The sequence below is a fragment of the Musca autumnalis genome, unplaced genomic scaffold (assembly GCF_047663935.1).
Source record: "Musca autumnalis isolate F117 unplaced genomic scaffold, ASM4766393v1 scaffold_3, whole genome shotgun sequence".
Classification (NCBI taxonomy): Eukaryota; Metazoa; Arthropoda; class Insecta; order Diptera; family Muscidae; genus Musca; species Musca autumnalis.
The window spans coordinates 253,854,886-253,878,713 of NW_027411866.1; the positions used below are offsets into that span (position 1 = coordinate 253,854,886).

Consider the following 23,828-nt stretch of genomic DNA (forward strand, 5'->3'; position numbering starts at 1 on the left):
AGGAGATTTGTAAGGGGAGAAACAGTTAATAGAGTCAATGTAATTTTTATTTATAGTAATGAGGATTTCCAGAGATTCGGTAAAGTTTTCCCACAAGTGGTGGAATTCTCTAACGCTTTTTTTGGCTACCGACAAATATCGGTGGAATTAAAACGCAAAATCATGAATAAAATTTGGCAGCTCTGTTGCTATCGGTAAGACTTATCGACAACATTAATTTGATTTCTAACTTGCCGACAAATTTCGTTAATGACCAAAATTATAAGCATTTTAATTTTACTGTGTTTTGTCGGTAACCAAAAAATGCGTTAGAGAATCCCCGTTATTTTATTGTTTTCGCAGTTTTGAGAGCTCAAACGTCCACCATGGCGGACAGTGCTTCTTTGAGAGCGTCATGAGTAAACTTTTACGTGGCTTAATTAACATTATGCTTATACATGTGAAAAAGCATATGGTGTGATTTGTAGTATGGACTTGGTTGAAATAAAATATTCAGTCGCATATTAGGTCTTTATTTTTTTTTTCAAATTTAACAAAATGCCACACATTTTAACTAATGTTGTAGCGCCTCTAGAGGTGTTATAGTGCGCGGCACGTCGCTCGGTCTTTAAGGACGTTACATATCATTGATATGAAAAAGTCTCTATAAGAAATAGTTTTTTATCCTCAAAAAATATATATCCCTAATATACATCAATTTTGGAATAATAAAATTTAAAATGACTGTTCCAGAACCTGCATGAATCTACACATTTTTACTACGATAAAAATTTGTCCTTTATGTTATCGAAAAAATAGTAAAATTGTGTAGATTCTTGCAGTTCTGGAGCATACCAAAAATGGCGAACGGAATTTGACACTAACATTACAGCCCATTGTCCAAACTGTATGTATTGTCTTAAATTCTAACTTCCCCTTAACCTATAAGAAAATAAAAATTTGTCTTTCTTTTGGAACGCCTTTAATTTTGGTGTTTCCATATACAGCTGTTTTTGAGTTGCCAACGTCACATTTCACAAAATCTTTGACGACAAAAAGGAAGTTGCCATCATTAAAACAATGATGATTCATGATGCTGCAGATATGAAATGCAAGCAAAAACCTTCATCAGAAATGACTTTTTCGATTTCCTTTAAAAAATAAACAGGGGACATTTTCATTTAAAAACATTGGTCTTCAGTTGTTTTTATTTTTTTAAGTATTTTAAAAGAAAAACAAAAAATAAAATTCCATTTAACATTCAAATGCATTTCCCTTCGAAAAAAATGAAATAAAAACAAAAAAATGTAAAAAACTGTTTCCGGCAAGCGGAAATTTAAGAATTTTTAAATGTGTATGTTTCCAAGTATTGTAACTCATGTCCTTGTTTTTTTCTCTTCTCTTTTCATTACAGATTCTGTGTTGGTGACCGTTTCTATTTGTGTGAAAACAAAATACTCTGTGAGTATGATTATGAAGAGCGACTGGTCTTTGCGTCAATGGCCAATCATCCTATGCTGAAGCGACATGTCAACTCCATAGCTCAAGATTCACCCACCGGAGCAGGAGGTGCGGCTGGCGCCGGTGGACCGGGTGGTATGATGGGTGCTGGGGCAAATGGTCCTCGAACCCCTGGCGACCTCAACAATAACGGGCCACAAACAGGTCCAGGCAATTCGCCATTTGGTGCTGGTACTGGAGCTCATATGAAAAATTCATTAGGAGCTTCAAGCTAAAATATAACGACTTCCATGGGCCACCAACATAGACGGCATTATTGGATGAATCGTGGACATTACCAAAGAAAATTTTAAAGAAAGTAAAGAAGGAACGAAGGTGTTGAGACAAAAAAAGCCCAGCGCAGCCCCTCCATGTGTATGACAGTGTGTGTGAGACTGAGTGAAGTGAAGAAGAAGGACGTTAAAATGGAATTTAAAATGCAACAAACGAATGATTGAATTTTAAGTTTCCGCTTCTGTTTATGTTCTGGCAACGAAGTATAAATACACACATGTTTTTTGTGTGATTTTGAAACATACACACAGGATTTTTTAGAAATAATTAAATGTTTTCATATGTATTTACTATGTTGAAAATAATTTGTGATTATTTTAAAATGATTTTGTAAATTATTTTCTTTTTTTTTTGGAAAAATGTACTTTGTTATAATTTATTTTGAGGTCAAGAACTTTCAATTGGACAATACTCGAATTTCTTAAGTTGTTTTTGTTTCGCTTATGAAGAAATGTGCAATTCTATTGTGAAATTGAAACATAAAAGTTGTGCCAAAAGAGCTGCTCATTTTTTTCCTTTTATTTCATAAGGAAGGAAACAAGGAGAGTTAGATTGAAGGATGAACATTTTAATTTACGAAATAATTTTGAAAATACGAAAAGAAGGAAAGCGTTATATTTGCTTATAACATAAAAAATTAATTCTTTCACTTTTCCAAAAAGTCATCCTCCCACCGATATGCTTTGTACATTTCCGGACACTTTGTTTTTAAGTTTTATATTAAATAATAATTTTTGTACAGTTTTTCTCTACTATTATCTCTCTCTATGATGTGCTTAAAAAATGTTTATATATTTTATATTTATAATTAAGTTTTGTTATAATTTTGTTAATGCATAAAAAAGACTTGTAAATTATTATTTCCCTTAAGTTTTATTTTAGAAAATAAGTTATAATTTAGATTAAAAATAAAAACAAAAACAACAATATTCGTACTTCCCCCAAAAATCTTGTAAATAGTTTAATTTAATTTATTATATACAAATTTAAGGAAATTAAAAAAAAATCAACTGCCCTTGGCAGTAAAACTAAAAATAAATAAAAAACTTTAAAAAATTGCTCATAAAATACTGTATTTTTTATAATGTATAATTTTTAATTTTAGACAATTTGTTCTGCTACAACTATAAATAATTTATAAACAAAAAATACGAAAAACAAAAAATACTAAAACTCAAATCTGATTGTTGATTATTTCCTAAGTTTAGTTTAGTGTGAGGCTAATTTAAAGTCATTTAAACATTACTCTAGCATCCCCACCCTCTCTCTATTGACGATAATCTAAAAATTCTCCCAAATAAATTATTTTAAACATTTAGGATGGAAGGTCTACTTTAGTAGAACTCGAGGTATAATCTGAGACTTAAAGATTCATTGATAAATGTCCAATGCGATATCTAAACGCGGCCCTTTAAGGCAGAAACTAAGTCGAAGTCCTCACTAGAGTAATATCAATAAGTTACTGTAGTAAGGAACTCGATTTAAGGACGCACAATTTCAGGCCATTCGTTTCATGAAGCCACTAGATCTTAACTAATCCCGGTCCACATGAGTGATTCCATTGAATAAATTTCATGAAATTATGCGTTCCTAGATCGAGTTCCATATTAAAGTAATTTTATGAAATTGTTGTAGTGGGGAACTCTATCTAAGAACACCTAATTTCAAGAAATTGTTTCATTGAAATCGCCCTAGTGTGGACCGGGACTAAGCAGTATCTGAAGTTGTTATTGATCCACCTGCATTGTCAAATTATAAACATTTGGCAACGCAGGCGAAGAATTTGCTTAAAGTCCTCTCTACTTCCCCTTCCACCCTTACTCATTTTCATCCCAAACCTCAATTTTGTTTTTCTTCATTTCCCCCCTTCCAAAGCATTAAAAATAATCATTAAAAATTAAATTACAAAAATAGTGAAATATGTCTTACAAACAACAACAAAAATAACAAATATATCATATACCGTATTTAAATATTGCAAAACAAAACAGGTCCTTCCTCCCCCCATTCCCCCCAACTCCCACATTTTTAATAAAATAAGCAAAACCAACAACGCTCAAGTAGCAGTAAACAATGAATTAAGAAAAGAAAAAACAACCAAAGTTAATAAATTAAAAAAAAAAACGAAATAAAATTTGTAATTGTATGTGTCATTGATTTTATTCTGAAAAATCAATCCAATCATTCATTGCAAAAGGACACACTCTTATAATAAATACCAATAAGTAAAAGTATAAATACAAACAAAGAAATCTGAATACAAAATGTCATACATACATAGATTAATAAATAAAAAATACTTGTCAAAATAAATCAAAATATTGTATTACATTCTTACTACAACAACAACAACAATGAAAACAAACTACAAAGTGAAATACGAAAATATGAAAGAATTTAAAAATTACAAAACAAAAAACAAGAAACTGAAAAAATGAAACAATTCAAATAAAAAATATAAAAATAAAATAAAAATTATTCTAGAAAATTTAATTCTATGTGTTTTATTTAAATTCGTATCCGTTAGTCATTATGTAACTAATTGCCAGCTAGTGTAAACAAGCTACTTTCTGAATTACCAGTAAGCTGAAAAAATGGGTTATGAAAAAAAAAAAATGGGTTATTTATGGTTTATTTACACCTTACTAAGTAATAAGCCCTACGGGGAACCTGTAACCCCTATAGGGCGCGTCCCCAGGTGGCGGATAGGGGAATGCTTCCCAGATATGGGTGGTAAGACAGAAATCAAATACGTCTCGTGGACCAACAGGTGGCTGCGTCTGTCTTCAGGTGAAGCGGCAGCAAACAGCGTCTGAACTCCATGAGGAGCGGCTGCAAACAAGATGGAAAACTTTAAATCCTTCAGAAGGAAACGGGAAACCACTGAAGTAACTTCCCTTGAAAATCATACAATGAACAACACAACACAGAATGAATGGCCCTCAGTCTCCGGCGAAATGAGGGTGCTAAGAATCCCCGGAGGTAAAACAAAAAATAAACTAAATATTGGAACATGGAATGTTAGAAGCTTATATGAAGCTGGGAAACTCAACAATGCGGTATGTGAAATGAATAGATTAAACATGGACATACTTGGAGTCAGCGAAACTTGGTGGACAGGTTGTGGAGATTTTAGATACGAAAATACAAGAGTGTACCACTCTGGAAACCTAAACGGTGTACATAGAAAAGGTGTGGGCATTATAATGAAGAACTATATAGCTAACTGTGCATCTGGATATTTCCCAATGTCTGAAAGAACAATGATGGTAAAAATAAAGGGAAGACCAATAAACATGAATATAATCCAAGTCTATGCACCCACATGTGATGGGAGTTCAGATGAAGTTGAAAAATTCTACGACGACATAGGAAAACTTTTGAAAATGACAAAACCCCACGAATTGACCATCATACAGGGTGACTTCAATGCTAAAGTTGGCAATGAGCATGTAGCTGGCGTCACGGGAAAACATGGCTTGGGGAAAAGAAACGAAAGGGGAGATAGACTCGTACAGTTCTGTCAAGAACACAATTTTATAATATCAAATACGCTATTTCAACTCCACCCAAGAAGATTATATACTTGGAAATCCCCACAGGACCATAGAACCAATGTGGTTCGTAACCAAATAGATTACATTCTGATCAACAGACGTTTTAGTTCCTGTATAACAAAATGCTCTACATATCCTGGAGCGGATATACCATCGGATCATAACCTTCTTATGGCAAATGTTCGGACAAAACTTGCAACAATTAAGCGCAAAAAGAAAGTGTCGAAACCCGATTTCAATAAGTTAAGCAACCCGACAATTAAACAAGCACTTGCGGATACAATAAACGCAGACCTTAGAAGAATTCATCAAGATGGAATAGAAACTGTATGGAATGATGTTAAGGATAGTATTAAAACTACTATGAGAAGTGCTCTAAAAAAGATCCAACACCAACATACGCAGAATGGATGACTGATGAGATAAGAGAACTTCGATCAGAAAGAAAAAGATGTAAAAACATAAACTTCGAAAGATATTGGGAAATCAACAAAGAAATAAGAATCGCAACGCGTATCGCAAAAAATGAACAACTCAAACGAAAATGTGAAGAGATTGAAGCCCTACAAACACTCCACGACGACTTTAATATGCACAAAAAGCTGAAAGAAACAGCCGGAATATACAAACGGAAACCTCCATCTATACTCTTTGATGATAATAACCAAGCCGTTTTTGAAATCTCGCAAAGAAAGCAAATATGGAAAGAATACATATTAAAACTATTTACAGATCATGAAAGATCAGATTGTGATCGTAATGAAAACTCTGACATAAACGAAAATTCTCTCGTAAGTGTAAATCCTATTACCAAAGAAGAAGTCATATATGCAGTAAAATCGTTAAAGGACAAAAAAGCCGTTGGTCTAGATGAAATTCCCGCCGAAATGCTCAAATTAATCGATGAAAACAAAATACAATTGTTTGTGAAACTATTCAATAATATATACGACACAGGACAATATCCTCGAGATTGGTTGAAATCTACATTTGTCCCCATACCAAAGAAAGCAAACGCCAGAAAATGCAACGATTATAGATTAATTAGCCTAATGAGCCACGCCTTAAAAGTATTCCTACGTATAATTCACAAAAGAATATACCCCAGATGCGAGGCAGCAATGGGAGAAACGCAATTTAGATTTAAAGAGGGAATGGGAACTCCAGAAGCACTAGTTGGTGTTCAAGTGCTAATCCAAAAGTGTCGCGATGTCCAAAAAGACGTATTTATGTGTTTTGTAGACTATGAAAAGGCTTTTGACACTGTTAAACACGACAAGCTAATGGAAATTCTGACGTCCATAGGCATTGAAAACAATGACATAAGATGCATAAAAAATCTATACTGGAACCAGACAGCATCAGTAGAAGTATCCGGTGAAACTACAGATGAAGTAGTAATATCAAAAGGTGTTCGACAGGGGTGTATACTTTCACCATTATTGTTTAATGTATATGCTGAACAAATATTTCGAGAATGCGTAGAAGGAAAAAGGATTGGGATACAAATACATGGACAATTCATTAACAATATTCGATACGCTGATGACACCATGATAATAGCGAGTTCTTTAGTTGGACTCCAAAGTCTCTTAAGTTCCCTCAACGAGATAAGTAATTCATACGGATTATACATTAATCTTAATAAGACAAAATATATGATCGTTAGTAAAAGCACCAATTTCTACAACTCCACACTAAAAATCCGTGAATCAGAAATAGAGAGAGTAAAATGATATAAATACTTGGGAGCACAAATAAATGAGCAGTGGCAATCTTCTAATGAAATACGATGTCGTATAGAAATGGCGAGAGAAGCGTTTCTCAAATACAAAAAAGTACTAAGCAGCCACGACATCAACATTGAGCTTAAAACCCGCTTTATCAAGTGCTATGTATGGTCTGTTCTATTGTACGGGGCTGAAACATGGACTGTAAAATCAGCAGACGAGAAGAAATTGGAAGCAATTGAAATGTGGGCATACCGACGTGTGCTCAAAATTCCATGGACCGATCGAGTGTCAAATGAAGAAGTTCTGCGAAGAATGAATGTACAACGGCAGCTAATTAAAACCATCAAAACCCGGAAAGTTTCCTATTTGGGACATTTGATGAGGAACAACAAATATAAGATCCTGCAGATCATTCTCAAATCCCAAGTTGAAGGAAGACGTGGTAGAGGTCGACGAGAATTGTCCTGGCTAGAAAATATTCAAGACTAGACCGGATACCGCGATGAACTCAGTCTTCTAACAGCGGCTAAAAACCGACAATTATCGCTTTCCACATAAACTAGATATTTGCAAGAACAATGTAATATTGTATGATCGCTTAACATCCGGATAACGGATATGCAAATAAAGACGAAGTAATAAGTACGTGGCACAGAGCATGTGTGTCCGACTACAAATCCGAGGGTTGTGTGTTCACGCTCATCGTCGTCACGCGAGTTTTTTAACACAAAAAAGAACCGTTGGTGGTACACATGTAAGCGTTAAACAACCCTTAATGTTCGTACGCTTGGCACAGTGTATTCGGCTACAAGTCAGGGACCTAATTAGGTGATTCGATTCGATCGAGAATTTGCTCGTGAATAAGTTTTCGACACGAAAAAAACGGTATGACAAGACTCGATTCCACACGACAATAAAACAGCATGGCAAAACTCGATCGAAAACGTTCAAGCAATGTTATCGATTTGTTTGATAGTAACCGGTAATCGATCAGGCAATCTTCAGGGAATATTAAGAAGGTAGACGGCAAAAAATGTGTTTATTTTAAAACAAAAACTAAAAACCAAAATTATGAATGAAAAATGTCAATATTTGTGGAATATGCTGAATAATATATTGAATGATAATTTCGGAATGAAGTAGTGTTAATACCCTAGACAGACGGCAGCGTTAATTTGCATTAAGAACGGCCTTTAATTGTACAGTGACAGACGACAGTTTCTGCATTTACGAAACAGCTGATTGCTGGTAAACAACTGTTTTGTTATTTTTTGCTATGTAAATTATAGCTTCGTTCCAGTACTATTTTAATGATAAAAGTGTCAAAAGAGCAAACTGTCGAAAATGAGCCCAACATACACATTTTTCCAAAATGTATGGGAACGGAAAAATGGCAGAAACGTCAACAAATCTGGAACAAATGTCAAAGCCGACATGTCAGCCAATCAGAAGCCGACAGACATGTTGCACATTTTTGCTCGCCTAAATTTGTCGTGTAAAAAGTGTCTAAAGAGAAAGCTATTTAGCGCCATTTTTGTTCAAAGAGAAGTGAACATTTTGCAACTTTTTTGGTGTACGCATTTTGGGTAAAATTGTGCAAAATGTGTTAAATGTGTAAAAACTTTTTAGTTCTGGAACGAAGCTTATGTCTCAGCGTTTTAATATGCTCTCTCTCCTACATGAATATGGGCTCTCTTTTACAGCATTGCCATATTGAAATACCTGAATCCCGTTTAAATTCCTTTTGATTTTGTGTATTAAGAATGTGGATAATGCACGAATTAATTTGAATTAAGACAGTTAATGCAAGTTAACGCTGCCGTCTGTCTAGGGTATAAGAAAATAAGAAAATTATCTATGCTTACAAAACCTTTTTGACATCGTTGTAACAGATCGATAATACATCTAACTTAATAGTTCTCTCTCAAAATAAATTAAAGAGAATTTGATGGGGTTTTTTGCGTAGCCTGTCTGAGAGAGTCTTTCCTTTGGTAAACAACCTATGAAAAGGGCTATTAATAGGTATGTCTGGTTACTTTCCCAGCAAGAATTTTCTCAGAGAGTAAGGAGTTTTTATTCTCTTTTGCTAGAAAATTGCAAAAGTAAATAAATACCTTCCCTGCAAAACCGAGCAAGCAATCTGCTGACTTGCCAAAACAGAACAATTTGTCCGCCAATGAAGGAACCAAAGGAAGCAAAAATGTTGTATTTTATTAAAAAGAAAAAAGAAAATGTCCCAAAAAAGGATTTTTCCCACTTTGCAACTTTGTTCTCCAAAAAAGCAATACAATTAGGCTTGCTATTTCCACAATAAAATTGTTTTTAATTTTCACAAATATAAATCAAACAAAAAATAAAAAGAGATGTTTTATTGTTGTTGAAGAAGAAGAAGAGTTGCTAGTGCTTGCTAGGAGAAATTTGTCCAGCAAGAATTTGCAAGCTCTCAGTGAAAGAACTGTCAAAATGTCTCTCTCGAATCGCTTTCTTTTGCTGGTTTTTTGTGTTAACAGACGACTTCCAGCAACAATTGGTACAAATTAGCTCTGTTCTTTTACGGTCAAGAATCTTCAAGTTTTACCACTTTTTACTCGAAATCGTTCCTTTACTTCAGACACCATGCAATTCATATGGGAGCAGTTTACAACTTTTACTACATTTGCCGGTTTTACCATTTTTAAAAGTAAAGGAACAGACCAATTGTTACAAATTTGAGGGTAACCAGACACAGCTATTATCAGCCCAGCTGATGGTAACATAATAGCTGTGTCTTTTTACTTTTTCAGTAATAATTATTCAGTAACTTCTTTTCAGAGAGTAAGAGAAATTTTACTCTTTGCTACGAAAATAGAGAAAAAAGTAAAAATACAGCATTTAGCAAACTTTAGCATGATAACTGCTGATAAACAAAATGAAAACATTGTCGCCAATGCATGAAAGAAAAACTAACTCCAAAGCAATGAAACAGTTCTTCAATTTTAAGCAAATTGAATAAAAAATTATTAATATATTAATAAAATAATCAATAAATATAGCTGAATCGTAATATTTATAGTATTTTTCTACAAAAATAAGGTAAACATTGAGCAGCTGACCATTAGCAGATGATTAAAAACAGCTGATCGAACTTGCTAAATGTTGCTGGGAAAAATTCTTTCAGCAACTTTTAGCAATTTCTCAGCAAACAACTGTCAAAATTGTTCTCTCACTTCGCTCTCTTTTACTGAACTTTTGTGTAAAAAGACAGCATTTAGTAACATTTCGTAATAATTATTACTAATTATAACGTAAAAAGACACACCTAATGTGTCAATTGCATTGAATTTATGTCGAATTTTGACATCTTATGCTTGGTTTACATTTACGAAATCCACTCGATTTCAACTGTCAAATCCATAGGTTAAACGTCAAATGAAATCCAGATGAGATTTCATTTGACGTTTGAGCTATGGAATTGACAGTTGAAATCGAGTGGATTTCGTAAATGTAAACTTAGCATTATGTTACCAGCAGTTGCTGCTACCTTCTTATTGTATCATGGATTTTCTCATATTTTGAAAAATTTACACATGCTACTACAAATGTTGACATCAAAATTTGATAGTGTATGGGGCGCTTTAACTAATTTTTTGAGTTACCGACAAATGTCGGTAAAATTAAAATGATTATAATTTCGGTGCAATGGTATGCACGCCCGCCTTGCACGCAGAAGGTCGGTGGTTCGATTCCCCGGCCAGGCAACACCAAACATTTTTCAACGGTGGCAAAATACCCCTCAGTAATGTTGGCGACATTTCCTGAGTATTTCAGCCTTGAAAAACTTCTCTATAAGTGGTGTCTTAGGACACGCCGTTCGGACTCGGCGATAAACAGTAGGTCCCATATCATTGAGCTAAATATGAATCGGGGTGCACTCGTTGATATGAGAGAAGTCTCCCTTGTCCCGTATGGGATGTTGTGGAACATTGTTTTTTTTTGTTTTTTTTTTTGTTATAATTTCGGTAATTAACGATTTTTTCGGTAAGTTAGCGACGACTAAAGGGGAGTACACACTATCATTCAAAACTGACAGTCAACGTACTTTTAGGATAATTTTCCGGCAAATGACAAATTTTATTTAGCTAAAAATGTTTGAAATACATTATATATGGCATTATTTAGAGATTACAAAAGAAAATTTTCAGTTAGGCTTTGATATTCACGAAATATACCTCGATGACCGTCAGTTTCGCTTGTCAATGTGTACTATACTTAAAAAATAGTTGTAAAGTTCTACCGATAGCAAGAGTAGTGTCAACTTTTATTTGAACTTTTCATCCATTATTTTGCGTTTTAATTTTACCGATTTTTGTAGGTAACTCAAACAAGGAAAAAAGTATCAGTCGGCTTTGCCGACAGAGATATACCCTCAGCCTGTGTATATTGAAACAATTTTTTTTTCCAAAATTCGTATGTATTTAGGGGGTTTTAAAAATGTTGGGCGTTTGAACCGACAAAAATTTTGATTAGGATTAAAGATCAAAAGTTTTGCGGAAGAGATACTAAAAGGAATGGATCGACATTGACCGTTATGGAAGTGGATCTCCAGCCACAACATATGATACCATAGGGTTTTTTTTTACAACTTTCGGGCTGTTTTCTCAAGAAGTATGGACTTGCCCCTATAATGCAAGTTGATTCAAGAAAAATCAAAATGATTTGAGAGCAGGTCTTAAAGTGAACTTATCCGAAATTTTGTGTGGGAGGTACCGGATGGAGTGGACAAATAAAGTCCATATTTCAACCCGATCTATATCTGGTAGATATATTAGGATGTGTAAAGTATAGACCAATTCGGCCACTCCCTTCAAGAGTTACCGAACGAACAATTTTCCGAACATTTTTGAACCTTTGTGGGGGAGGTACCTGAAGGAGTGGACCGATATGGCTTATCTTCAAACTTAAACTATGTTTGTACAGAATATTACTAAGGCCGTATTTTGGATGGAATCGGCAGATCCGTTCGAGAGTTATCTTGCGCTCCAACCACCTCACACGGTGTCAAAGGGGTTTTTTGCAACTTTCATGCTATTTTCTCAGGAAGTATGGACATGCCCCTGATGAAACTTGTACCGTCGTATGGAGGGCAGTGAATACTAGTTGCTAAAATAAAAATCAAAGCGCTTCGAGAGATGGCCCTAAACTGAACTTTTCCGAAATTTTGTGTGGGAGGTACCCGAAGGAGTGGACCTATTGAGACCATATTGAAACCTCATATAACTCTGGTAGAAAGTTTATGCTATACAAAGTATGGACCAAATCGGTCACTCTCTTCAAGAGTTATCGTGCGCACAAACTTTCCGAACATTTTCGAACATTTGTGGGGGAGGTACCGGAACAAGTGGACCGATGTAGCTCATCTTCGAACTTAAACTAAGTTTGGGCAAAATATTGGCCAAAATTTGAACCGAATCGGGTCATCCGTTCGAGAGTTTTCGTGCGCTCCAGCCAGCAGGACAGACAGACGGACGGACATGGCTAGATCGACTCCAAATTGTCTAAAACACATTTCGTCCAAACATACTTGGGGTCTAAAACCATTATTTCGATGAGGCACATTTTTATCGTGTCAAAGTGTATAGCCTAAAGGCTGAGGGTATACAAATGAGTTAGATAATCGTACTACAGGATAACAATGACTACATATGATACCATTTTTAACCGACCCAAGGGTTTCCCCTTAGCAAGACATTTCCGGAAAGTGAAGACAAATATCTCGCGGAAAACTGTATATCGTTGTGATCAGGATATCAGTAGTGGGATTCTGTAACTCATTTCTGCTGTTACCGACAAAAATCGGTAAAATTAAATCGCAAAATTATGACTAAAAACATAAAGAAAAGTTGGCATCACTGTTTGTGTCGGTAGAGGCTAGCGACTACTTTTTATTCATCCCACTACAGTAGTGGAATTCTGTAACTCATTTTTTGAGTTACCGACAAAAAACGGTAAGATTAAAATGCTTATAATTTCGGTAATTAACGAAATTTTTCGGTAAGTTAACAACCCAAATAAAATCGTCGCTAAGTCCTACCGATAGCAACTGTGTTGCCAGTAACTCAAAGAATTAGTTACAAAATTCCACTAGAGGATATTTTTTTACATGTGGTAAAAATTTCAAACCGATGCTAGAGTCGGTGTAAGGTCCTCTTTACATAAGGATGAAGGTTTAGTAACGAAATAATCTGAGGCCTAATTATAACGTCTTCTTTCTTAATGGAACCATAAATACCATAATAACCCCAATGTGTACAATGTCCTATATATAGGACACACAAAATTCTTGGTTTCATGATATGTCAGCTTTATTAAAGTACCGTTGTTATTGTTGACATCAAGGAACTGATCGATTAAAAAAGCCTGGCAATACTTTGCCACCTGTTTGTTATTGTTTCCTATTGTGCATTTTTCGTGAGATTCGGTTGCTCGGTAAATAGTTAAGTTTTCGTTTGTAAATTATGTAAAATTCAGAGGATATTGCATTGTGATTTTAGTTGAAAAGTGAAAAATAAACATCAATTTAATGTTTTCCAATGAAATTTTTATAAAATTATGACAAATTTCTTAGAAAAAATAATAGAAAATTGACAAGGAATTTATTCTTTTCCTTTGATGTGTGCGTTGTTTTTGTTTTGTGCGAGAGTTCGTGTGTGAGTGCGTCATCGTGTGTGAGAGACATGTCCGCGTTTACATTTGGAAAATAATGAATGGAGTTTTGCGATGGAGACGAATACTGCTGGGGAGAAATTAATGCAAAAAGAAGTTTGTAAAATTAATAAATGTTTTCACATCGAAAGAATACTAAATTATCATTTTCAAGAGAAGTTAGTATAAAAATAATTAATTGGCAAGTAACTCTGTATTTTCTTTATGTGACTACGTCGAATATAAATGCGTGTTTTATTTTTGTGCGGGTCGTGTTTGAAATCAATTGATCGGTATGTTTACGTTCGGGAAAATTAATGAGTGTCTTGTGGGAAAGGTGCTATTTTATTGTTGGAATGAAATGACTTCAAAGATTTTACACTGCACGGCAAAGGTATGTATGTAAGTTCTATCATTTATTCTACTGTTCCTAAACTATTCAAATTAGAAGCATAATGATTTCAATGAAATCACATCGATTTGTTATCCTCTAAAAAACTTTAAAATTTTGTGCACTGAGATGTTCGAATAAGACGTGTTTTTAGTTGGAATCTGAAACGTATGTATCTTATACAAACTCCTATATATCTTAGGAGCAGTTTGTATGTTTGGACAGCACTCAAATCGATTAGACATTTTTAAAATTGGTAATTTAGAAATATGCTCCTGAAAAAAACACTGTACTATTGGAAAAAATAAATCAGGATTACAAGATATACAGTGGCACAGATAAGTACACCTTACAAAAATTAAGTTTAGGCGAAATTGTTAGGTTTTTTTTGGCGACAAAATAACCATAATTAAACAAATTTATTTTAATATAATACGTATATTTATTACACTTAAAGAAATTAAAATAAACAAAATGAATGAATGATGACAGTAGTTTAATAATCTATGAAAAGAACACATACATACAATTCGCAATAATCACGTGAAAATAAAATAAATCGTTTACTTAAAGCTAATGTAAGTATTGTACTGATTTTTTTATTTCACTATTGCGATCTACTTATGTTCTTATACCACGTTTAGACTATGCTTGGTTTTGCAAATCCTGTGGATTTAAGTTGTCATTTTCATACAATATATGTCAAATAAATCGAGATAATGCACTTAATCATCGTATAAGTGTATAGTATAAACGAAGTTTTAGCTTTGCTATTCAAAACTCTGTAACATATATGCGCCTCTATAGAGCGCTGTAATTAACAACAAATGAGCTCCACTTGATTCAATAAAAACACCTAACATATTAAAATCATAATAAAATGGCTTTGTATGCGGATAGGGATTAAAAACAAATAAACAATACTTGATATGCAAATGCAAAGAAGAAATATTAAAGGATTTCGACAAGGATGTGTCTTATCTCCACTACTATTTAATATATACTCTGAACGTAAATTTCAACAAGTATTTTTTTTTAATATCTAGGAAGATACAAAAAACAAAAATAAATATATGAACAACATTCGGTACGTCGACGACACCACTATGTCCGGACTACAAAGTCCTATGAATAGACTCACTGAATACAGTAAAAAATATGGGGTAACAAACCAACAAACCAAATGTCTGATCTCCGACAAGTCTGAACAATTTCGGAAGCAAAGTCGTTCAGATTTCGTTCCGATTTCTAAACGATTTTTCGGAGAGAGTTCAGATTTTGTACCGATTTCGTTCCGATTTCGGAACGAATGTCGGAAAGAAATTTCCTTTCCGAATTTCAAAAGGATTTTCTACAGATTTCGTTACGAAATCGGACCGAAATCGAGCCGATGTCGCTCCGACATTTCGTTCCGAAATTATGTCAACCACTTCATACAACTTTCGTTAAGATATCGTTACGATTTCAGATCAGATATCGGACGTATCGTCAGATTTTTGTTCCGATTTCGTTACGATGTCGGAACGATTGGTTTGCTGGGAATTGATATACAAAAGACTAAGTTCATGGTGATTAGTAGAAAGAATTTGCACACAAACAAAACTTAATGCTCAGAAGAATATTCCCTGAACGAAGAGGTTCTCAGAAGAATAAACCGCATCAGGGAACTAATAAAACATATCAAAATGAACTAGTAAAAAATTATCAGTCGGCTTTGCCGACAGAGATATACCCTCAGCCTGTGTATATTGAAACATTATTTCCCAAAAAAACGTATGTATTTAGGGGGTTTTAAACATTTTGAGCGTTGGAACAGACAAAAATGTTGATTAGGATTAAAGAAAAAAGAATGGATCTCCAGCCACTACATATGGTGCCATAGGGAGATTTTACACCCTTCGGGAAGTTTGCTCAAGAAGTATGGACTTGCCCCTGCAAAAACTTTTACCATCGTAATTGAGGCAGCGAATGCAAGTTGCTTCAACAAAAATCACAGTGATTCCATATCAGGTCTTAAAGTGAACAAATATAATCCATATGTGCAACTGATCTATATCTGGTAGTGATCTATATCTGGTGTAAAGTATGGACCAATGCGGCCACTCCCTTCAAGAGTTACCGTACGAACAATTTGCACGAACATTTTTGAACTTTTGTGGGGGAGGTACCTAAAGGAGTGAACCGATATGGCTTATCTTCGAACTTAAAATAAGTATGGACAAAATATTATGACGGCCAAATTTTGGATCGAATCGGCTTATCCGTTCGAGAGTTATCTTGCGCTCCAACCTTTACACACGGTGTCATAGGGGTTTTTTGAACCTTTCAGGCTATTTTCTCAGGAAGTATGGTTTTGCCCCTGATGAAATTTGTACCGCCGTATAGGGGGCCGTGCATACAAGCTGCTACAACAAAAATCATAACGATTTGAGGGCAGACGATTTGAGGGCAGGTCCTAAACTGAACTTTTCCAAAATTTTGTGTGAGAGGTACCCGAAGGCGTGGACCGATTGAGTCCATATTGGAACCTCATCTGAGTTTGGTAGAAATTTCACGATGTGCAAAGTATGGACCAAACCGGTTACTCCCTTCAAGAGTTATGGTGCGCACAAATTTTCCGAACATTTTCGAACTTTTGTGGGAGAGGCACCGGTAGGAGTGGACCGATATAAACCATCTGCGAACTTAAACTAAGTTTGAACAAAATATTACTAAGGCCAAATTTTGGACCCAATCGGCAGATCCGTTCGAGTCGGTCCAGTTCTCCTAGCTGGAAGGGTTGGTCGTGTCCTTAGTTGTGTACATACTAAAGCGTTTTGTTTACATTTGGAGAATAATGAATGGAGTTTTGCGATGGAGACTGTTGGGGAGAAATTAATGCAAAAAGAAGTTTGAAAAATTAATAAATGTTTTCGATTCGAAAGAATACTAAATTATCATTTTCAAGAGAAGCTAGTGTAAAAATAATTATTTTGTTCGAAAAAAAAACAACAACAAAATTGGCAAACAGTTCTGTATTTTCTTTATGACACTACGTCGAATGTAAATGCGTTTTTTGTGCGGGTGTTCGTTCAAGTCGTGTATGGAATCAATTGATCGGTTTGTTTACGTTCGGGACAATTAATGAGTGTATTGTGGGAAAGAGGCGATTTTAGTGTTGGAATGAAATGACTTCAAGGACTTTACACTGCACGATAAAGGTACACATAGCCCAGAAAGTCTGCGTTCACCTTACTACTTTTCAAAAATGATGCTAAAACTTTAATAAATAGGTAAATGAGATCTGTTTTTCTTTCATAAATATGTTATTGGCACTCTTTAGTACCAGAATAAAAAGAAAAATTCCAGAAAATATATTATTATTACGAAGATAACGGTAAAAATGTGTTACAACTGCTAAATTAGAGCCCCAAAAAGTCTGCGTTCACTTTGTATGTTGCAATAACACCGTTAGTTTTTCTGGATTGTTTTGCAGTTTTCTCCCATTTTTAATCAATATTGTCACAACTGGTCATTCTGTAAGGTCGTTTGCACACATAACTTAAAAAAGTAAAGTATTTCAAGAATGGAAAACAAGGGCAAAGAAATTGGCATCGATAAAAGGAAAATTCTGGGAAATAATGGAAAAAGCTATCGAAATATTGGCGAAACTTTAGGTAGAACATATTAGTCTATACATAGAGTGATAATTAACTATAAACAAATCGGAATTTTGAAGTCAAAGCCCAGATCTGGACGGTCAAAGCTCAGTTTTGGACGGTCAAAAATATTATCAGAACGGGACGAGCGTAACATAACTAATATAGTTAAAACAAACAGTCCGATAATTCCTTCGAAAATTGTTGAAAATGTGAAAATGGCATCCAAAAAAAGTATTTGTGCACAAACCGCCAGAAAAATACTGCATAAAGCTGGATATCACGGTATAGTCGCACGGCGAAAGCCGTACATATCACTAGTGAACAGGCAGGAGCATATTGAATTTGCTAATGAACACATAAACAAGCCTCCAGTATTCCGGAATCAAGTCATATTTTCGGACGAAAGCTTGTTATATATGTTTGCAATGAAAGGACTTCAAACTGTTTGGAGAAAGCTCCAACAGCGCTTGAAAAACAAAATCTTGTTTTACACTGTAAAAAATGGCGAGGGTACTGTTTTGGTTTGGGGGTGTGTAGCAGCTTCTGGAGTGGGCCAACTTGTATTTATTGAATCGACAATGGACAAGTATGGTTACCTAAACATCATGAAGCGCAATTTTAACCAAAATGCAGAAGAACTTGGCTTAGCTACGAAATTTTGGTTGCAACAACATATCGTTTCAAAGCATACTGCTGAGGTTGTAAGGTTTTGGCTCCTATATAATGCCCAGATCTGGGGTTTGACGTAAATATTCCGGTTTGTTTATAGTTAATTATCACTCTATGTATAGACTAATATGTTCTACCTACAGTTTCGCCAATATTTCGATAGCTTTTTCCATAATTTAACTAGAATTTTCCTTTTATGGATGCCAATTTCTTTGCCCTTGTTTTCCATTCTTGAAATAACTTACTTTTTTTAAGTTAAGTGTGCAAGCGACCTCACAGAATGACCAGTTGTGACAATATTGATTAAAAAGCGGAGAAAACTTCAAAAAAATCCCAAAAAACTAACGGTATTACTGCAACATACAAAGTGAACGCAGACTTTTTGGGGCTCTAATTTAGCAGTTGTAACACTTTTTTACCGTTATCTTCGTAATAATAACATATTTTCTGGAATTTTTCTTTTTATTCTGGTACTAAAGAGTGTCAATAACATATTTATGAAAGATAAACTGATCTCATTTACCTATTTATTAAAGTTTTAGCATCATTTTTAAAAAGTAGTAAGGTGAACGCAGACTTTCTGGGCTATGTGTATGTAAATTCTATCATTTATTCCTCCGTTTCTAAACTATAAAGATTATATGCATAGGTATTTTCTAACGATTTGAATAAAAACGCACCGATTTGTTATTCACTAAAATCCACTAGGCCACAAAAAAGTTTCCAATTGGTACAGGATAGTCCAAACAATTTTGGACATTGAGATGGTCGGATAATATTTTGGTTCGGAATTTGAAACTTCTGTGGGGAAATAGGTGGACATAATATATATTATATATATTGTACGTTTGAGCTGCATTCAAATCTATTTGAAATTTTTACCACCAGTAGTGCGATTCTGTAACTCCTTAACGACAGAATTAACGACGAATGTCGGTAGTTAACGATAATTTTCGGTAAGTGCTATTCTGTATACCAATTTTAACAATTTTTGTCGGTAAATTTTGTCGTTAATTACCGAAAATTATTGTTAAGTTAACAACCAAAAAAAAGTTGTTGTTAAGTCTTAACGACAGTACATTATTGCAATATTTTGTTGATTTCTTTTAAAAACAGCGTTTTTATATGAGCATATGTTATGTTAATGAGAAGTGTAGAGAAGCCTTATTGAGAAAAATCTTCTTAAAGCGTTTACATAAGGGTTAACTATGTATGATAACATGGGTCAGCTTCGCCACTGTTGTGCTTCCGCCAGCGCCGATTTTATTGAAACTGCATAAAGATCATCAAAGTTCTCTTTGATCTTCGATTAACTCATAAATTTCCTTTAGACCACCTTCATGTAGCATCAATTAAATCGGCGCTGGCGAAAGCGCAACAGTGGCGAAGCTGCCCCATGCTATCCTACATATGAAGACTACGCTAACCTTTGTTTTACTTACTAAAGAGGAAAAACGTTAGCTAATGCTTCAAAAGAACTCAAGTGTGGTACTGCTATGTAAGACCTATACCAATGTCCGTAACACTTTTAATTAAAAAAATACAACTGCGCTTTTAAAAAAGATTAATGATGGTTTTATCACTTTTATTACTTTTAAATCACACACACAATAAAAACATCTTAAGAAATCCTTCTTTACTGGCATCCGTATTCATCCAAAAGACAGACATTTGAGCCAAATTCCTTCAAAAATCTGAATTGTTTCCTTCTTAAACGCTTTATGTTTTGTACTCGCGACGAAATAATGTTTTCAGCTTCAAAATATATTTTAATAAATATTAAAATATAATATTTGACATTTCCTTCCTATCGATTTTCGTCGGTATGTGTTAACGATTTCTACAATCGTTAACATAAAGTTACAGAATAGCACATTCGTTAACTCAACCGAATATTTTCGTTAACTACCGATGTCGGTTCGTTATTAAAAAAAGTTACAGAATCGCACTACAGGTAGTTCAGAAATGTTCGTTTAAATCAAACGTTTTTTATAAATATCCGGGGATTTAGGGCTTTCTCCTATGGACAGGAGCAAATCTCGTCTACGCTAACAAATAAACGGAAAATTCTTTTATACTAAAACAAGTAAGATGCTATAGTCGGACGGGGCCGACCATGTGATACCCTACACCACTTCCTCAGGTCACTATTTACCAATGGAATTCATTTTATATGATTTATGTTATTGATATAATTAATTGATATTTTTACATCATTTATTATTGATATAATCTAATTCAAAGGTAAGGGTTTGGTTTTTCGTGATTTGTCGGAATATTGCCCCACAATTTCAAATTTGGATCAAAAATTAAAATTTGATATTTTTTCCCCAATGTTCAACTTCAACTCCCTATACTGTCCGATAATTTTTCAAAATTATTGACATTTTCCTTGACCAACCCCCATTATTACAAGTCTTCTTTTGTTATATTTTGGATTTATCGAACAGATTTAGAGCGTTCCGCTTAACATAAAGTTAAAAGTGATGATTGAATTTCAAGGAGGAGCTTCTTGGCATTAACTTTTAATGTAAAAATTATATTTTGAATGCCTCTAAATTGGTTTATTTTGCGTTTTCAAATCCACCAGATAGTAAAAGAACACATATAATAATGACACCAAGATTAATAAAAAAATCTATAACGATTTGGCAAACTTATGACTTTCATAATGGTGAACTTGTTCTTCAACTGATACAATTTTCATCTCAACTAATCACATTTTTATTGTCAAAAAAAAAAAAAAAAAAAAAAAAAAAAAAAAAAATAATAATCACGCTTCGAAACCAAAACAACGCAACATCGAAACGCACACTGAAAATTTGTACTGGTAATATTAGTCATCTAATATCCGTACTAGGAGGGTTACCATACGTACCAATGGAGTACCAGGTCATATTACATGTAAACAGGGTCCTGTAGGTTTTAAACCGGGAATATCTGAAAACTAAGAGGTTTTATGAGTTTCTTTACTTCGCTAGTATGAATTGCCATCAACTAAAATAACAAGTCAGCTGAGCCGACAGAGATATACCCTCAGCCACGTACCCGAAGAAAAAAAATAACACAATACTTCTGTAGGTTTTTTAGCTGTTGGGAAAATTTTTCAGGATGGAAAGGACCGCAAAAAACTACATGTTGCAACAAAATTCAGAATGATCTAAGACGAGTGAATTTTTCCCGGGTAGGGTGTACCCGTAGGAGTGATCCGATGTAGTGCATATTCGGACCTATTACAAATCTGTAGGCAATAATTATTTCTTTTTCTTTATTAGTCTATGGATATTTTCCTTACAGACTATATAATTAAAAATATTGTAGCTAATTTTCTGAATTTAAATCTATTACAATTTTACTTTTCAATTTACAAAGTTTGAGCTAAATCGATTTCTCTCTTAAAGGGTTATTTTACACATTAGCCAGTTTAGGTGGTGCCGGTAGGATTTTCTGGACCTTTTTGGGTCATTATCTTAGGAAGTATGGACTTGCCCACGAAAAAAAAAATTACAACGTCGTAACAGGGGCCGCAAGTGCAACCTTCTGCATCACAAATTAATAAGATCAGAGAGTTGTTAAACTATACTTTTTCCAAATTTTGTGTGGGAGGTACCCAAATGAGTGGACCGGTATAGTCCATATTAGAACCCGATCTATTCCTGACAGTAATATTACCAATAGCAAAGTTTGGCTCAATTCGGTTATTCCCTCCTAGAGTTATCATGCCCACAATATTGTCGAAAAATTTTGAACCTTTGTGGGGGAGGTACCGGAAGGTGTGGACCGATATGGGCTCTCTTCGAACTTAAACTAAGTTTGGGCAAAATATTGAAAGACCCAAAATTTGAACCAAATATGTTGATCCGTTCGAGAGTTATAGTGCGCTCCAAATACGACAAATGGTATTATATGGGTTGTCTGCAGTTTTCGTGCTGATTTCTGAAGAAGTATGGACTTGCTCCTGAAAAAAATACAAGTGGCTGCAGCAAAAATCAAAGCGATTCGAGATCAGCCTTAAACTGCACTTAAGCAAAGTTTTGTGTGGGAGGTACCCGAAAGAGAGGACCAATAGGGTGCATATTGGAACCTCATCTATGTCTGGTAGAAATGTCACGATGTGCAAAGTATGGACTAATTCGGTTACTCCCATCAAGAGTTATCGTGTGGACAATTTTTCCGAACATTTTTGAATTTTTGTGGGGGAGGTACCTGTAGTGCGATTCTGTAACTGCTTAACGACAGAATTAACGACGAATGTCGGTAGTTAATGATAATTTTCGGTAAGTGCTATTCTGTAATTAGTTTTAACGACTTTTGTCGGTAAATTTTGTCGTTAATTACCGAAAATTATTGTTAAGTTAACAACCAAAAAAAAGTAATCGTTAATTCTTAACGACAGTACATTATTGATTTATTTTGATAATTTCTTTTAACAACGGCGTTTTTATATGAACATATATGAAGATCGTAAAGAGGGCACACAAGGCAAATTCCGCCCTATTGAGAAAAATCTTCTTAAGGCATTTACATAAGTGTTAACTGTGTAGAATAACATGGGGTAGCTTCGCCAATGTTGTGCTTTCGACAGCGCCGATTTTATTGAAGCTGCGTAAATACCATCAAAGAGAACTTGTAGATCTTCGATTAACTCATAACTTTCCCTTGTACCACCTTTATGTAGCATCAACTAAATCGGCGCTGGTGAAGGCGCAACAGTGGTGAAGCTGCCCCATGCTACCCTACATATGAAGACTGCGCTAACCTTTGTTTACTTATTAAAGAGGAAAAACGTTAGCTAATGCTTCAGAAGAACTCAAGTGTGGTACTGCTATGTAAGACCTATACCAATGTCCTTAACACTATCTTTCTAAGAGGCTTTCGTTGGCTTTAATTTAGCATTGAGGCCAACACGTGAAAAGTATTACTATACTTTTACTTGTGGGCGTGAATTGAATATGTGAATACATAAACTCAAATGACGGTAACGTGGATCCACGATCACTGAAGGGGCTTAAGTCATGTCAAATATCAAAGCTAATTCATCATATGGCGAAACTAGCTCTTTTTACACTGTTCTGAATTTCCATACATATAAAAAAAATACAACTGCGCTTTTAAAAAATTAATGATGGTTTTATCACTTTTATTACTCTTAAATCACACACACAATAAAAACATCTTAAGAAATGCTTCTTTACTGGCATCCGTAGTCATCCAAAAGACACACATTTGAGCCACATTCCTTCAAAAATCTGAGTTGTTTCCTTCTTAAACGCTTTATATTTTGTATTCGCGACGAAATAATGTTTTCAGCTTCAAAATATATTTTAATTAATATTAAAATATAATAATTGAAATTTTTCTTCACATTGATATTCGTCGGTAT

The 23,828-nt window shown here is 34.5% G+C and overlaps 1 protein-coding gene and 1 long non-coding RNA gene across 2 annotated transcripts in view; both read left to right on the top strand.

The window, feature by feature from the left end:
- The window catches only part of Bx (LIM domain-containing protein Beadex), a 213,615-nt gene extending 209,349 nt beyond the window's left edge, over positions 1–4,266 (top strand). The window contains exon 5 of the mRNA XM_073977956.1: positions 1,394–4,266. Coding sequence (XP_073834057.1) covers positions 1,394–1,715 — 322 coding nt within the window. The 3' untranslated portion in view covers positions 1,716–4,266. The remainder of the gene's footprint in view (positions 1–1,393) is intronic.
- A 9,320-nt stretch (positions 4,267–13,586) lies between these two features.
- LOC141399367 (uncharacterized) overlaps positions 13,587–23,828 on the top strand; it is a 292,628-nt gene continuing 282,386 nt past the window's right edge. Inside the window, exon 1 of the long non-coding RNA XR_012411827.1 lies at positions 13,587–14,138. This is a non-coding gene — a long non-coding RNA (uncharacterized lncRNA). The remainder of the gene's footprint in view (positions 14,139–23,828) is intronic.